The sequence below is a fragment of the Artemia franciscana genome, chromosome 17 (assembly GCF_032884065.1).
Source record: "Artemia franciscana chromosome 17, ASM3288406v1, whole genome shotgun sequence".
Taxonomy (NCBI): domain Eukaryota; kingdom Metazoa; phylum Arthropoda; class Branchiopoda; order Anostraca; family Artemiidae; genus Artemia; species Artemia franciscana.
In genome coordinates, this window is record NC_088879.1 from 43,581,767 (window position 1) to 43,600,424 (window position 18,658).

Below are 18,658 nucleotides of genomic sequence, written 5' to 3' on the forward strand. Positions count from 1 at the left end.
AGAACTGTTTACGTTACAGAGAAAATTTGTTCCGCAAAGTTACGTAACGTGAAGTCTTGAGACGCTATTATGAAAGGTTGTATGGCGTAGTGTAGAAAGCATTATTAATTTGGTCCAATATTAACTTAGTTCCAATAAATTTCAAAAACAGGCTAGGAGTTTTAAAACATTTTGTGCGTGGATATTTATTAATTGCTTTATAAATAGAAATTCCGAAAACAAAACCTGATCTAAGATCATTTTAAAACGTAACTAATTTCGAGAAAAAAGTTGACCATCCACTTTATTAAGTTCTCGTGGAAGGATTATTCGAGGGGTTGACCACTCTCAGAAATCATGTACACCAGGCGGTGCGTGCCAAGCATGGCAGAACTGTATCAAGTGTTTCGAGGAGTGTGTTAAACGATTTGGGGACTGTATTCAGCGTTGCAAAACTGTAAGACACGTTTGGCTTTCCGAGATGCATACGAGGAAGTGGATAACCCCTCGGATTATAAAACCTCAACTATTTTCAAAAAGATATATTTTATCATTTTATGCTTATCCTATAGATGGTTATGTTTCAAACCTATTAGCAGCTCAGACAAATGTAAAAGAATAGTTAATAGCTTATAATAAATATGTATATATAATATGTGTATATGTATAATAATATGTAGAATATGTAAAATATGTATATATGTATAATATGTGTATATAATAATATGTAAAAGAATAGTCAATACTTCTTATAATAAATAATAATTGAAGCTTAGTTTTCTTTTTAGCTATTGATTAATAGATCCTAGTTATTTTTTTTTTTTTTTTTCATTTAATAGCAGCAATGCAAGTTTTATTAAATTTACTAATTAGGAGGTTCTTATATCAATATATGTTTAATCTTATCTAAATGAAGGTGATTGTCAATTGAACTACGACCTTCTATAGGGGTTGAAAACCCTCCAGGTTTCAAACATCCCAACCATCCCAAGAGAGGATGTTCTAGACACATTTTTTTTTTTTTTTTTTTTTTTTTTTTTTTTTGTCTTTCAACAAAAGGAAACCAGCTAATTTGTTGTTTTTTTTTAAATAAGCTAATTGTAACAAATTTACGCCTGTGTGGGGAAATTCTTACAAATTTAATAACCTAAATTCAATTTTTAGTCACCAAATTATGTAACGCTTACTGGATTGAGCTTGTGTTTAATATTTATGGTAGAACTCCAAAATATTTCAAAAGCAGGTTAGAAATGCGCAAAACCAGCGCGTGGATGGCAAATATAATTTCTTTATAGGCAAGAAGCTGTTCCTGACGAACAAGATGAATCTTGATCGACCTGTTCTAAAATAATCCCAAACATAATCACACTTGCTAATTTAAAAAAGTCACCAATACTGCTGAATAACATTTAAAAAAAACCAATAACAATTAACAAAACAATAACAATAACAATAACAATAGCAAATAACAATAACACTACAATAACAAAATAACAATAACAATAACAAAGTACAAAAACAATAACAATAACAATAACAATTAAAAAAAAAACAAGGGGGCAGTCTAGTTATTTATCTCGAAGGGACTGGACGGTAGGCCTGCATTCTAAAATTTATTTCTGGAAGTGGGGGAATCCCCCAATAAGGAATACAACAAATGGGTTAATTTAAGAACTTAGGGAGTGAAAACATACAAATTGTCAACCTCAACGTTTCTTGTGCAGACAAGTCTGATAAAAGGATTATTACCTGAGGTGATCTAAGAAAGACATGTTCAACCATCTTGCAATATACTTCTGTAACACTATCCCCACATGTTGCGTTTGCGGTAATAGTTGCCCTGGACGCCAAATTAAAAATATTCGGAAATAATCCATTTTGTTCATCTTTACTGCCAACGAAAGAACTAACTTGGGGTTGGGTCCCTGGAATTTTAAAAAAAAGATAAAGATTAAAATGTAAAAATAACAGGCATAAACATTATTTATATTATTTGTATTTTAGAATGAGGTATACACAAATTATTATTTGTAACCATTTTTTGCTTAATACTACAGAGAAATAGAGTTTACTTGCAAACTAGAAAAGTCTGCAAACTTAAAAAGTTTTGTTGTAACTAAAAAAGTTGTCGTTCTTTTTATTTCCTTAAAACTTCATAAAAATACGCAACCAGGTTTTGTGCTTTTTTTAGCCCAGAGTTTGACATAGTAACGACAGGTTAAAACCAAATAGGTAAAAAGGCTGGATTATTGGCTTCCCTTTTGACTTATGGTTAAAGATTAATGTGACTGGTTAAAAAAAACTTAACAATTGACGTTATAGAAACAAATCAATGTTATCAAATCACACTTTTTCGCACAAACGAGCAGGAATCTCTTTTTCGCTTTGGTCACATGACATGCATAACATACTAATATATTTATATGCCCAATACTTTACGTATTTAACACCCTCCCCCCTCAATATATGTCTTGCCCTGGCCATTCTGGTTTTGAAAAACACTTGTTTTTGTATTTCCATTTAAAAATGGATTTTATTTGGCCGAATAATACACCTCCTAATTTTTGAGAATTGACACAAGTGTACAACACCACAGCTAACGTGGTTTCACCATGCTAGGCATGTCTAATTAATTATTTAGTGGTTCTGCGTTTACTTGTATGGCCCCTGTTCTCTAATTATACCATCATACTTAACACCCAAAATGAAGCCAAACATCTTTTTGGAAATCTCCCTATTAAACCACTTACAAACCCAAAGAAAACAATGAAAAAGATAACCCTCAAAAATGCACGTACGCTGGAGTATTTTTTGGGGGGGACAAAACGAAAAACAAATCCAGAATGGCCCAATAAGGAAAAAACATTTATTTTCATTTCAATTATAATTGTCGAGAAACTACGAAAAATTTAGGCGTTTCTTTAAGTAGAGCCAGCGTATGTTCCTGATGCCGTAAAAAAAAAGCTCCTTTTGGAGACAGATCAGGTTATACTTAGCTTTTTTAAAATAGGAAAAAAAGAATAACTAAATTATTTAAGTACCATGTGCTGAGCACTCTATTTTATTAAGATTAAATCACTGCTTCATTGTGCATTATAACCTAATTAGCCAACAAGTGTGCCAAACTAATTATGTTATCAAGATCACATCCAAGAAGAAGGGAGGATAAATGGTTTGACCCCCCCCCCCAAAAAAAAAACAACAACAAACAAACAGTGTATCAAACAGTTCGTGGTAACGAACTGTAGTAAGGAGCGACCCGGCTCAATAGTAACCAAAACTCTAAAAAATGGAATTTTGATACCAATAGCTACATCAAAAGAATAGCATTTTAATGGTAATTTTAAATATATAAGTTTCATCAAGTTTAGTCTTACCCATCAAAAGTTACAAGCCTGAGAAAATTTGTGTTATTTTAGAAAATAGGGGGAAACACCCCCTAAAAGTCATAGAATCTTAACAAAAATCATACCATCAGATTCAGCATATCAGAAAACCCTACTGTAGAAGTTTCAAGCTCCTATCTACAAAAATGTGGAATTTTGCATTTTTTGCCAGAAGGCAGATCACGGATGCGTGTTTATTTGTTTTTTTTTCAGGGGTGATGGTATCGACCCAGTTGTCCTAGAATGTTGCAAGAGGGCTCATTCTAACGGAAATGAAAAGTTCTAGTGACCTTTTCAAGTGAACAAAAAATTGGAGGGCACCTAGGCCCCCTCCCACGCTAAATATTTTTCCAAAGTCAACGGATCAAAATTCTGAGATATTGATTTTATTCAGCGTAGTCAAAAAACCTTATAAATAAGTCTTTGGAGACGACTTATTCCCCCACAGTCCCCGTGGGAGGGGCAACAAGTTACAAACTTTGACATGTGCTTACATATAGTAATGGTTATTGGGAAAAATACAGGTGTTTTTCAGGAGGATTTTTTGAGAAGAGGGGGATATGCTGGGGGAACTTTCCATCGAGAATTTGTCATGGGAGAAGAAAATTTCCATGAAGGGAGAGCAGGATTTACTAGCATTATTCAAAAAAAAAACAATTAAAAAAGCTTTTTCAGCTGGAAGTAAGGAACAGCAATAAAACTTAAAACAAACAGAAATTATTACCCATATGAGGGGCTCACCTCTTTGTAATACCTCGCTCTTTACGCTAAAGTATTTTTAGAATTTCAACTATTTATTCTACGGCTTTTGTGATTCTGGGGTCATTCTTAATGAATTGGGATAAAATTTAAGCTTTAGTGTAAAGAGCGAGGTACTGACGATGGGGCGAATCCCCTCATGTATGTAATAAAAACATGAGAATACAAAAGTTCTTTACGTAAGCTAATTTATAAGTTACGTAAATCTTTTACCAATAAAAAGATTCGTAAAAAATTAAAAGTTGTAGTTGCCTTTTTAATTAGCCAAAAAATCGGAGGGCAACTAGGCTTTGTCCCCCGCTCTTTTTTTCTCAAAATCATTCGATCAAAATTATGAAAAAGCCATTTAGCCAAAAAAAAAAATAAAAAAAAATATGCAAATTTCGTTTTGATTATTCCTCTGCGGAGAGCCAAAATCGAAACATGCATTGATTCAAAAACGTTCAGAAATTAAATATAAAAAAAACAAGTTTTTTTAACTGAAAGTAAGGAGCGACATTAAAACTTAAAACGCGCAGAAATTACTTCGTATATGAAAGAGGCTGCTTCCTCATCAACGCCCCGCTCTTTACGCTAAAGTTTTTTACTATTTAAAAAGAAGAATTGAGAGAAAGAGTCAAACTTTAGCGTAAAGAACGGGGTGCTGATGAGGAAGCAGCCTCTTTCATATACGAAGTAATTTCTGTGCGTTTTAAGTTTTAATGTCGCTCCTTACTTTCAGTTAAAAAAACTTGTTTTTTTTATTTAATGACTTATAAAGACGTAACAAAATACACCAATCCCACCAGAAAATCATGGTTGCTCTTTATAAAGTTTTTTGCGAAACCCCACCAGAAAAATAGCCCCCCGCGATAAAACAATCTTACATACTTATCTGTTATTGTTACTTATCTGTTATTGTTATTTATCTGTTATTGTTATATATTTCTTTATATCACTCTATTATTATTGTATATGTTCTTGTTTCGTCTTCTTTTCTTGTTTTATTTATCCTATGTTTGTTTGCATTTTGTGGTGACAAGTACGAGGTAAAGACAAATCACTTTAAAGTTTTAATTGTGATATCTTTATGACTTTTTCATCGTTAAAAGAATCGATTTTTTTTATAAGCACAAAGGTTGAAATATGATCACTGCAAAAACATTTAACAAGTAAATTCAATCGATATATTGGCAGGAAAATTACTCTAGCTTCACTAAGTAGGAGGACTATGACAAATCCTGGTACTTCCTTGCTATATAGCACACACGCGAAACATTTATCACGAACATGAGACAAAACCCGGTTTTCATGGCCTATATACCAGACCATTACCTTCGGCTCAGTGGGAAAATACATTATAGTTATATTTTAATTAAATATTTAGTTGTTGTTTTGGTTGTTGTGTTGTTAGGTTACGTATTTTATATATGCTATGCTTTACCCCCACCCTTACCCCTTAATGTGCAAATATATAGTCCAAATTTGCTGCAAAACTATAATATTTTCATCATATTTTGGTATGTTTCATTATGATTAACCTAACTTCAATTCTTGAGTGTGTGCTATATGAAAATTCTTAAGCCGAACTGGTCAGCCATGACAATTAAATCTGGGAAGCTGGTACGTACGCAGGGGGGACCTTCGGGCCCGGCCCCCCTCGAAATTTTATGAAATGTTTAATTTCCCTATGGTTTCTTGGTTTCTGGCAAAAGTAGGACATCTATTAAGAATCTAGATACATGTGTGAAGCCTTTTTTTGGTATTTTATAGCATGCAATTATCCGGTCAAGTCACTGCCAAATTATTAACCCATTTTCTGTCTAACTTTTTACACTCTTTGAAGTAATTAGCGATTGTACTGTTATTATTATTTTTTATTTTATTTTATTTTTTTGTAAAGAGAGTGCTTTCCACAGCAAAATAGAATTATCCTTGATATTAGGGTGTTTATCCCCCCTTTTCAGGATAAAGTACAGCTTTTAATGGATCAATTTTGGAAACTATGATTTTTCATTAAAATCAACGTTTTCGCAATAGAAGAACTACCCCCCCCCCCAAGCACCCATATTGCACTGTTGACCCTAAAATTTCCCTTTCAGTGGGATATAATAGATTAATCACTGGTTCTAAATCGCTATGAACATAACATGAGCCTAAAACGTACTTTTGAGGCTTCAGTCTTCTTCCCCTTATCCGCTGCAATACTACAGATTAAAGTTAATCTGTATATCCCGATATACGTGCTTTTTGCATTTATTTAGTTGCCAAATAAAAAAAATGCTACTTTACATCTGCTGTTTCGAAGGTTTTGCCCCCCCCCCCCGAAAAAAATTCATGCGTACGTGTCTGCTGGGAAGAATTTAACCCGGGGAGATTTAGTTAGTGGGGTGTATAAAGTTCCTTGTTCTTGTGGAAAGTTTTATATTGGTAGTAGTTACCAACAATTTATTGAAATATTTATTGAGCATCGCAACTCAATAGAAAAAACCCTACAATTAAGAAAGCCTCCTGAAATTTTTGTGTCGGCTCTGGCTGAACATACATTCTTTCATCCTGAACATTTTATACAATTTGATGAGGCTACAGCTATTTCTAATGATAGGGGTTTTTTTTCAGTGGGCGAGGGAGGCTATAGAAATTAAAAAATATATGTTTGCTAATCTTTCAATAAATAGAGACGCGTGGAATTTAAATGTTGATCCAATTTATGATTGTTTTTTGAACAATGAACGAATAGTCAATAAGGGAACTAAAATTTTACATAATCACCCGGGGCCAAGATTACCTACTGGACCAAAAAGGTTTGCTTCAATATTAGCTAACAAGAGGATTATTTCGCAACAGAGTAGTTAATAGTTAATAATAGTATATAATAGTTAATATATAGTTAATAATAGTTAATTTAGAATAGAATAGTTAATTTAGTTTCAATTTTCGTAATTTTATACACAGTTGCTCTGATGCTCTGATTGAAATAATTCTAATAGGTTGTTTCCCCTACGTGGATCAGTAGCGACAATTGTATTTATTATAATTGGTGGTAGTTTTATTTGTTTTTAGTTTAGTGTTTTTTCTCTTTTTATCTTGTGCTGAAGACGCCCAGTTTAGTTACAGGCGAAATATCCGCGTTATTTTAGTCTTTCATCTTTTTAAAGAATAAACTAGCATAAAGTAGAAAAGATACATCACTATACTAAAATATCCGAATTTATGGAAAATTCTTATTTCTATATTCTAACATCTTATTGCTAATTTTCGAAAATATATATTCTATTCGGTACTTGTAAAATATATCGATCAAGTGAGTAGGCTTCCTACTCTAGTGAGTTCATGTCAAGAAAACCCTTCTAACTTCATAATATGCAGAATAATCATAGTGAACACATTCTGCATGCAGCCTCGCTATACTTTAACCCCCTCCCCCAAATGTGCAAATATATAGCCCAAATTATATGTTTTCAATGCATTGTAACTTGTTTTTCCAGTTTTTGTTGGGTCACAGTTGATTCAATACACGCGTTGAAACAACTAAGACGAATGGATAGAAAATCTATTTGGTATATATATTTCCAAATTAGGGGGGGGGTAAAGTATAGAGGTACTGCATGCAAAATATGTTAACTATGATTATTATGCATATTTTGAAGTAAGATTTGCTTTCTCGACATGGTCTGTTTTTAAATATTATATTATCATGAAAAGAGAAATCACCAATGCAACAGCACAAACACATAAAAAAAAAAAAAAAGAGGCAGAAGGAGAAAAGGAAGACTGTTTTCCTAAATTAGTGATTAATATAGACCAGCACTTAAACGAGCCCTTAACCCTACTCATCCATACAATCACATAGGTCAAACAGCATAGCCATACACAATCAACCATAAAGAATAATCCTTGGACAGGCAGTCATGTCGTCAATAAGCATAAGTCGTCATTTACCAAACAATAGAAACAATAAAGACAAATAATTCAGAGGCAACAACCCAACACAAGGGCTCATCAGGAGAATACACTTGCCTATAGGGTTTCGCCACGTTAAATTCTCTACCCAGTCAAGTGTTGTGGCTACCACAGAATATCCATGGCATCCCCGCGTCAGGTATCACCCCTAAAATACATGCCTATGAACAAAAAAAACCAGCAAATGTAAAACAACCAAGTAACACCAAAATAAGCTTATCCTGTTAATATATCCCTCTTATTAGCAACAATAGGTAAACTAAATATGATAAATTTTAACAAATCACAAATATTAACACATTGCAAAAAACCTGAATGAACTAAACAATTATAGAATTCATCTTTACCCTGTGGCTATTTTTTTTAAAAAATCCGCTCTATTAGAAACACAATTCAAAATAAATGGCGCTGCATCATCACTTCTCGAACCTCCGAAATTAGTTGAAAATTTCCTTAAGTATTTCCAGATAATTCTTTTGATATTTATTTAAAAGTTCGTTATAATGAAAACTAAATTTTTTAAATTGCCAAGTTAATTTATTTGCAGAAAAACCTCTTGATATCAATTTTGGCTTAAGATTTTACATCTATTTTTAAAATCAATATAATTACTACAAATCCTTGGATAACGAAGTAACTGTGAGAAAAACGCCGAATATGTGATATTTGAGTGTATATTACTTTCAGGGAATGGGAAACTAATTACTTCAAAATCAAAATCATCCGTTTTATTATACATTTTAAAACTTAATTTATTATTATCACAAATATTAACATTTAAATCTAAGAAATGATCTTCATGACCAGCGCCATGACTAGGTTCAAGAGTAAGCTCTGATGGATATATATTTTTAGAAATATCAATGAAATCCTTACAATTTAAGACCAAAATATCACCTAAATATCTTTTATTATTTGACAAAACATGTTTTAAATTATTTGGATTATTCTTATCAATCATATATTTATATTCTAGTTGACTTAAAAACAAGTCAGCTATAAATGGGCTGACATTCCCCCCCCCCCCCCATGGGAATTCCCACGATTTGCTTGTACAAATCACCACCAAATCTTATATAAGTATTGTATAAAACAAATTCTAATAACTCGAAAATCATATCCAAGCTGTACCATCTCAAGTTAACTGTAGTATTAAAGCAATTTGTCCATATAGCTAATATATAAAAGAATTGTTTAATCTTCGTGATATAAAATAATGATTTAGTGTTACTATTTTTTAAGTTAGAATATATTTTATTTCTTATTCTACTAATAATTAAATTCTTCCAACTCTGAAAACTCTCTTTATTTTTATTCTCTTTCTTACACCACTTATCAATAAATAAATAAATAAATAATTATGTTTAGTTTTTATTTTTAAGGATTTTTTTTTTCAAATTTGTATACGAAATTCAATTTTTCAAAATTGTCTAATTTTATAATATTTGTATTAAATTTGAAAGGTTAATTCATCCATCAGCATCATTTAACTTGCAAGAATTTATTTAATGCGTGTGCTTGTACATTTGCAATGAAAAGCGTTGTCAAATTTAACTAAATATTTTGGCTTTATATTTTGGCTAAATATTTTTTGGTTGGACGTGGCACCACTGACGAAAATGTGGCACTGAACTAGACCTTCGTAATTTTGAAAAAACCAAGAACAAAAATCATAGAAAATCGCAGTTTTCAGGTATGAATGGACCTACAATGAGTCAAGGGGGCAAAAAATGGATTTGTTTTATTTTCTTTGTGCTTCAAGGCTTTCTCTCTCTCAATTAAGCTAGAATTATTTCAAGGATTCAAGAACCAATATATCTCCGGTTTGGTTTGATATCATAACAATATGCAACTTTTGACTTTCATTTACATAATAAACAAAAATATAAACTATTACAGATATAAATTACTACGCTAGGGGAAAAATTAAATTTTGCTAACGCGTAGCGGTTATTTACATAAACATTCCTAAAGGCATCCTAAATTAAAAATAATACTAAAAAAAACAAAAATGCTCCTAAAAACATCATACACTAATTAAAATAAAAATGAAAGGAAAAAAGAACAAGAGCTAAGAGCTCATATGGCACTTGTGACGAGGCAAGAAAAGCTAAGAGCCGAGAGCTCATATGGTATGAGCTCTAACAAAATTCTAAGAATCAATAGATTGATTTAAAAGTAAAATCAGAGGCTTAATGCCGATCAGGATTTAAAATAAGAGCTCTGAGTCACGATGTCCTTCTAAAAATAAAATCAAGATCCGATCATCCACTCGTCAGTAATAAATACCTATTTTTTCTAATTTTTCCTATCCCTTTAGCCCCCCAGATAGTCGAATCTGGGAAAACGACTTTATCAAGTCAATTTGCGCAGCTCCCTGACACACCTACCAATTTTCATCGTCCTAGCACGTCCAGAAGCACCAAACTCGCCAAATCACTGAACCTCTCCCCCTCCCAACTCCCCCAAAGAGAACGAATCCAGTACGGTTACGTCAATCACGTATCAAGGACATTTGCTTCTTCTATCCACCAAGCTTTATCCCGATTCCTCCACTCGAAGTGTTTTCCATGATTTCCCCCTTCAACACCCCCCAATGTCAAAAGATCTGGTCAGGATATGAAATAAGAGCTCTGAGACATGGACTCCTTCTACATATCAAATTTCATTAAGATCCGATCACCTATTCGTAAGATAAAAATACCCCAATTTTCACATTGTCCAAGAATTCCGGTTTCCCCCTCCAACTCCCCCCAATGTCACATGATCTGGTAGGAATTTAAAACTAGATCTTTAAAGCACAATATCCTTTCTAAATATCAAATTTCATTAAGATCTGGTCGCCCCTTCGTAAGTTACAAATACCTCAATTTTCGAAATTACACCCCCCCCCCAACTCCACCAAAGAGAGCAGATCCGGTTCGGTTACGTCAGTCACGTATCTTAGACAGGTTTTTATTCTTCCCCCCCAGTTTCACCCTGATCTCTCCGCTTTAAGTATTTTCTAAGATTTCTTGTCCCCCCAACTGCCCCCCCCCCAATGTCGCTGGATCCGGTTGAGATTTAAAATAAGCGATCTGAGTTACGAGGCCTTCTAAATATGAAGTTTCATGAGGATCCGATCACTCCTTCGTAAGTTAGAAAATTGTCATTTTTCTAATTTTTCAGAATTAAAGCCCCCCCCCCCCAATAGAGTGGATCCGTTCCAATTATGTAAATCACGTATCTAAGACTTCTGCTTGTCTTTCCCACCAAGTTTCATCCCGATCCCTCCAATATAAGCGTTTTCCATGATTTTAGATTCGCCCACCCCAAACTCCCCCCAATGTCACTAGATCCGGTCGAGATTTAAAATAGGAGCTTTGAGACACAATATCCTTCTAAATATTAAATGTCATTGAGATCCGATCACCCGTTTGTAAGTTAAAAATACCTCACTTTTTCTAATTTTTCAGAATTACCCCGCCTCCCCAATTACCCCAAAGAGAGCGGATCCGTTCCGATTATGTCAATCATGTATTTGGGACTTGTGCTTATTTTTCCCACCAAATTTCATCCCGATCCCTCCACTCTAAGTGTTTTCCAAGATTTTAGGTTCCCCCCCCCCCCAATGTCATCAGATCCGGTCGGGATTTAAAATAACAGCTCTTAGACACGATATCCTTCCAAACATCTAATTTCATTAAAGTCTGATCAACCGTTCGTAAGTTAAAAATACTTCAATTTTTCAATTTTTTCTGAATTAACGGGCCAAAGATGGTCAATTTGCAGATGGGAATTTGCGATTGCTATATGTAACTTGGTTAATACCAAGTGCCATAAAAAAGACAATCACCTTCTCTAAAACATCTCCAGGATAAAAAAAAAATCACGGTTCAATGTGGGAACATTGAAGAAAATGTCATACTAAAACTTAACAATTTTGAAACAGTCAAAATAAAAAATATTAGAAAATGGCGGTTTTCAGCTATGAACAAAAACAGGCAAACAAACATGCCAAAGGAACGGTTTGAAATCTTGCTCCTTTTCCCGTCTTGCTGGACAAGTTTGAAAATTACTTTCTGCCACAATAATAAGATAAATGAGTTTTATTTTCCCGAAAAGCAACCGCTTAACTTGTTCTAATTTTCTCACAATCATAACGCTGCATATATAATTTATAATAAATGGAAAAACTAAAAGAAAAGATACCCGAGCAAATTTCGTGCTTTTTATGCCAGTTACAAAAATGGAAATTTTAAAAACCCATCTAGGGCATCAAGTACTTATAATCTTTGAGACAGTTTCTCTTTAGTGATACACGCACAATCTCAAAAAGAAGAAATAATTTATCTAAATTAAAATTCCATTTCAAATGACGTGTTTGTTACAAATTTGTGGTCGTTTTTCACACATAAACTCATTTACAAAAACCCTATAACTAACTGACCAGAATGGTTGGATTTTAGACTATTTTCCATATATGTCTTAAAAACTTATAATGTTAAGCAACCATTGTTTTAAGCCACTGCTATATATTAGTAAAGCATAGTTTAAGTGCAGAATGAAATATCTGCATATCAGAGCTGAGGGTGGCCACCGCTTAGGGTGGTCATCGTTAGTTTTTTTTTCACGTTCTTTTACTCGTGGAGATTCATATTTTAAAGTGATATATTTAAAGGGGTCCAGTATTAATGTGATTCATGTTAAGAATAATAAATGTTTAAACAAAATTCTTTTTCAAAATTGACCAAAAAGTAGAATTTTTTCTCGAGAACATATCAAAATAAGGGAAAACGAGGGGCGAAAAACGGACTGGGCTTATATAAAACATATCAATTTAATCCGTTTTATAAATGCATAAATGAAAAAGTCGGCGAGTTCAGAAAAATGAGTCACTAGGACCTAGTTTTGTGAAGCCCCATCCGTTTTATAAATGCATAATAGAAAAAGTCGGCGAGTTGAGAAAAACGAGTCAGTAAGACCTAGTTACGTAAGACCCCATCCGTTTTATAAATCCATAAATGAAAAAGTCGGCGAGTTGAGAAAAACGAGTCAGTAAGACCTGGTTTTGTGAAGCCCTGTCCGTTTTATAAATACATAAATGAAAAATTTGGCGAGTTGAGACAAACGAGTCAGTAAGATCTAGTTGTGCAAAGCCCCATCCGTTTTATTAATGCATAAATGAACAAGTCGGAGAGTTGAGGAAAACGGGTCAGTAAGACCTAGTTATGTAAAGCCACATCCGTTTTGCACCCCTCGTTTTCACTTATATTCATAGATTCCAGAGAGAAAAAAATATTTCAACTTTTTAGTACATTTTGAAAACGAGTTAATAATCAATGTATATTTACTATTTTTGACTTTTAGTCTTCTTTAAGACAAAAATTTGTCTTAAGATTCAAACCTAAATTACCACGACCAGAGGTAAGTATTCTTACTGCTATACGATCGCGTCATGCATGAAATAGGGGAAAACACCCCATAAAAGTCACAGACTCTTAACGAAAATCCCACCGTCGGCGTATCAGAGAACCCTAGAGCGAAAATTTCAAGCTCCTATCTACAAAAATGTGGACTTTCGTATTTTTTGCCAGAAGACAAATCACGGGTGCGTGTTTATTTGTTTGTTTTTTTTTTTTGATTTTTTTCTTTTCCCCAGGGGTCATTGTATCGACCAAGTGGTCCTAGAATGTCGCAAGAGGGATCATTTTAAAGGAAATGAAAAGTTCTAGTGCCCTTTTTAAGTGACCGAAAAAATTGGAGGGCACCTAGGCCCCCTCCCACAATCATTTTTTCTCCAAAGTCAACGGATAAAAATTTTGAGATAGCCATTTTGTTCCGCATAGTCGAAAACCATAATAACTATGTCTTTGGGAATGACTTACTCCCCCACAGTCCCTGGGGGAGGGGCTCCAAGTTACAAACTTCTACCAGTGTTTACATATAATAATGGTTATTGGGAAGTGTACAGACGTTTTCAGGGGATTTTTTTTTATTTTGGGGGTAGAGTTGAGGGGAGGGGGCTATGTGAGAGGATCTTTCCTTGGAGAAATATGTCATGAGGGAATAGAAATTCAATGAAAAGAACAGGATTTTCTAAAGTTACTATAAAAAAAAACAATAAAAAAATAAACATGGAAACGTTTTTTTTCAATTGAAAGTAAGAAGTAGCATTGAAACTAAAACAAACAGAGGTTATCACGCATATGAGGTGTTCTAAAAATACTTTAGCATAAAGAGCGAGGTATTTAGGAGGAGATAAATACCTCGCTCTTTATGCTAATTACATAAAAAAAACTAGTTTTTTAACTGAAAGTAAGGAGCGACATTAAAACTTATAACGAACAGAAATTACTCGGTATATGAAATGGGTTGTCCCCTCCGCAATCCCTCGCTCTTTACGCTAAAGCTTTTAATTGTTTTAAAAAGCAGAATTGTGGCAAAAAGTCAAACTTTAGCGTAAAGAGCGAGGGATTGCGGAGGGGACAACCCATTTCATATACGGAGTAATTTCTGTTCGTTTTAAGTTTTAATGTCACTCCTTACTTTCAGTTAAAAAAATAGCTTTTTTATGTAATTTCTGAACGTTTTTGAATCAATGCATGTTTGATTTTGGCTCTCCACACATAAATTATTAAAATGAAATTTGCATATTAATTCCTTTTTTGGCTAAATGGCTTTCTCTTAGTTTTGATCAGACGATTTTGAGAAATAAGAGATGGGTAAGGAGGCCTAGTTGCCATGCAATTTTTTGGTTACATAAAAAGGCAACTATAAATTTTAATTTTTAACAAATTTTTTTATTAATAAAAAATATAAGTAAATTAAGAATTAACTTACGTAACAAACTTTTATATTCTTTAATTTTTATTATGTATATGAGGGGGTTGTACCCTTGTTAATACCTCGTTCTTTACACTAATCCTAAGTTTTGTCCCATTCTTTAAGAATGACCCATGAATCAGAAAGGCGTAGAATAAACAGTTGAAATTACTAAAAATACTATAGTATAAAGAGCGAGGTACTCCTCCTAAATACCTCGCTCTTTAAGCTAAAGTATTTTTAAAACCCCTCATATGCGTAATAATCTCTGTTCGTTTTAAATTTCAATGCTACTCTTTACTTTCAATTGAAAAAACTTTTCCATGTTTATTTTTTCATTGTTGTTATAGTAATTTTAGAAAATCCTGCGCCCTTTTCATTGAATTTCTGTTCCCCCATGACATATCTCTCCAAGGAAAGATCCTCCCACATAGCCCCTTCCCCTCAACCCCACCCCCAAAACCAAAAAAAATCCCCTGGAAACGACTGTACACTTCCTAATAACCATTATTATATGTAAACACTGTCGAAGTTTGTAACTTGCAGCTCCTCCCCCAGAGACTCTGGGGGAGTAAGTAATTTCCAAAGACATAGTTATTATGGTTTTTGACTATGTGGAACAAAATGGCTATCTCAAAATTTTGATCTGTTGACTTAGAGAAAAAATGAGTGTGGGAGGGGGCCTAGGTGCCCTCCAATTTTTTTGGTAACTTAAAAAGGGCACTAGAACTTTTCATTTCCGTTAAAATGAGCCCTCTTGCGACATTCTAGGACCACTTGGTCGATACGATGACCTCTGGGGAAAAGAAAAAAAAAACAAATAAACACCGCACCCGTGATTTGTGTTCTCGCAAAAAATACGAAATTCCACATTTTTGTAGATAGGAGCTTGAAAATTTTGCTACAGGGTTCTCTGATACGCCGAATAGGATGGTGTGATTTTCGTTAAGATTCTGTGACTTTTAAGGGGTGTTTTCCCCTATTTTCTAAATAAGGCAAATTTTTCAGGCTCGTAACTTTTGATGACAAAGACTAAATTTGATGAAACTTATATATCTAAAATCAGCATGAAAATCTGATTCTTTTGATGTATATTTTAGCATCAAAATTCCGTTTTTCAGAGTTTCGTTTACTATTGAGCCGGGTCGCTCCTTACTACAGTTCGTTACCTTTAGGTGCCCAATCCAGGGTTGCCAACTTGCCCACTTTTCGTGTGAAATGCATTCTTTTTTAACCTCAGAGGGGATGCGGAAGAGTGAAAATCACTCTTTTTTGGGTGTCAGTTTTCAATTGTTTTAAACGTCAGCAGTTGACATATTCGTCAAAAGTACCTATATCTAAGGAACAGGGTTGTCAACTTACACTTTTTAGTGTGTAATGCATTCTTTTTTACATCAGAGGGGGCACAGAAGAGGGGAAACGCAAACTCTTTATTTGCACTGTTTTGAGTAAAATTCAGTGTTTATTTAAACAAGGGGGCTATGCACGAGGGGTACCTTGATTTTATATTACTGAATGTCATCGTCCTCGCATTGTCATTGTCATCGGAAGTACACTTACCGATAAAACTTGAAGTAATTGACTATACACAAGTTGTCCAAAAACAGCTAGAAATTTTGTTTCTAAGTAGTTTTATGACTTTAGCGTAAAGTGTTTTACGTTGTTGTTCCTTATTTTCAGTTATTTTTGTTTTATTTAATAGACACTAGAACATATTCATAGACCCCTTCGTATATAAATGCCGCTGCATAATTGCCTTTTAAGACCGAAACAAGTAATGAATGCGCGTTCAGATTTTTTTATCTCCTTTTCAACAGACTTGATTACATCAACCTCTAGACGGCTCAAGTGCTGAGTTGGATATAGGTATATTCTTAATTTTGGTGTACAACAGCTGATATGCGCAAATTGTTTGGCGTTGCGTGAATTATTAAGCCCCTTCTCTGCTGAAAGAATCCAAAAGGTTCCTAGATTTAACCGCCAAGAACAGTATCCACCCAGTAAAAATATATATTCTGAAAACCAAATTTATCTTTTGATTTTCATTAGCCAACACTAGAAAGGAAAAAACACCAAGTGATTGGAACATTAAAATCAAAGCCATCTATGAATCTATTCTTGGAACAATTAAATAAATAAAAAAAAATTCAATTGAAAGTAAGGAGCAACATTAAAACTTAAAACGAAAATAAAATATCACGTATACGAGGAGGGCACCCCTCATCAATACCTTACTCTACGCCAAAGTTCGTGTTTTGTCCCAATTCGAGAATGACTCCTGCATCACAAAGACCGTTTAATTTAATTAGAATAAACAGGTCTTTTAAGAGAACTAAAAAAAAGCGTAAAGAGCGAGGCACTGACGAGGGAGTGACCCCCTCATATACTAAATAATTCTGTTCGTTTTAAGTTTTAATTAAATAAAAAAAACTATTTTTTTTGCTGAAAGTAAGGAGCGACATTAAAACTTAAAACGAACAGAAATTACTCCGTATATGAAATGGGTTGTCCCCTCCGCAATCCCTCGCTCTTTACGCTAAAGCTTTTAATTGTTTTAAAAAGTAGAATTGTGGCAAAGAGTCAAACTTTAGCGTAAAGAGCGAGGGATTGCGGAGGGGACAGCCCATTTCATATACGGAGTAATTTCTGTTCGTTTTAAGTTTTAATGTCGCTCCTTACTTTCAGCTAAAAAAATTAGTTTTTTTATTTAATTTCTGAACGTTTTTGAATTAATGCATGTTTGGTTTTGGCTCTCCGCACATAAATTATTAAAATGAAATTTGTATATTAATTCTTTTTTTGGCTAAATGGCTTTCCTCTTAGTTTTGATCAGACGATTTGAGAAATAAGGGGTGGAGAAGGAGGCCTAGTTGCCCTCCAATTTTCGGTTACTTAAAAAGGCAACTAGAACTTTTAATTTTTAACGAACGTTTTTATTAGTAAGAAATATACGTAACTTAAGAATAAACTTACGTAACAAACTTTCATAACCTTATATTTTTATTATGTATACGAGGAGTTTGTACCCTCGTATTACCTCGCTCTTTACACTAAATCGTAAGTTTTGTCCAATTCTTTAAGAATGACCCCTGAATCAGAAAGGCCGTAGAATAAATAGTTGAAATTACTAAAAATACTTTAGCATAAAGAGCAAGGTATTTATCTCCTCCTAAATACCTCGCTCTTTATGCTAAAATGTTTTTAGAACCCCTCATAAGCGTAATAATATCTGTTCGTTTAAGTTTCAATGCTACTTCTTCCTTTCATTTGAAATAACGTTTTCATGTTTATTTTCATTGTTTTCTTATAGTAATGCTAGAGAATCCTGCGCCCTTTTCATTGGATTTTTCTTCCCCCCTGACAGATTCATCCAAGGAAAGATCCTCCAACATAGCCCCTCTCCTCAGCCCCACCCCCAAACAAAATAAAATCCCCCTGAAAACGTCTGTACACTTCCCAATAACGATTACTATATGTAAACACTGGTCAAAGTTTGTAACTTGCAGTCCCTCCCCCAGGGATTGTGGGGCGTAAGTCATCCCCAAGGACATAGTTATTATGGTTTTCGACTATGCTGAACAAAATGGCTATCTCAAAATTTTGATCCGTTGACTTTGGGAAAAAAATGAGCGTGTGAGGGGCCTAGATGCCCTCCAATTTTTGGTAACTTAAAAAGGGCATTAGAACTTTTCATTTCCGTTAGAATCAGCCCTCTTGCGACATTCTAGGACCACTTGGTCGATACGATTACCCCTGAAAAAAAAACAAACAAAAACAAACAAATAAAC

General features: G+C 33.8%; 1 protein-coding gene across 2 annotated transcripts in view; it reads right to left on the bottom strand.

Moving 5' to 3' along the window:
* Positions 1 to 18,658, bottom strand: part of LOC136038276 (laminin subunit alpha lam-3-like) — a 395,732-nt gene that overhangs the window by 340,795 nt on the left and 36,279 nt on the right. For both annotated transcript variants that reach the window (XM_065721399.1, XM_065721398.1), the window contains exon 3: positions 1,729 to 1,904. In XM_065721399.1, coding sequence (XP_065577471.1) covers positions 1,729 to 1,904 — 176 coding nt within the window. The remainder of the gene's footprint in view (positions 1 to 1,728; positions 1,905 to 18,658) is intronic.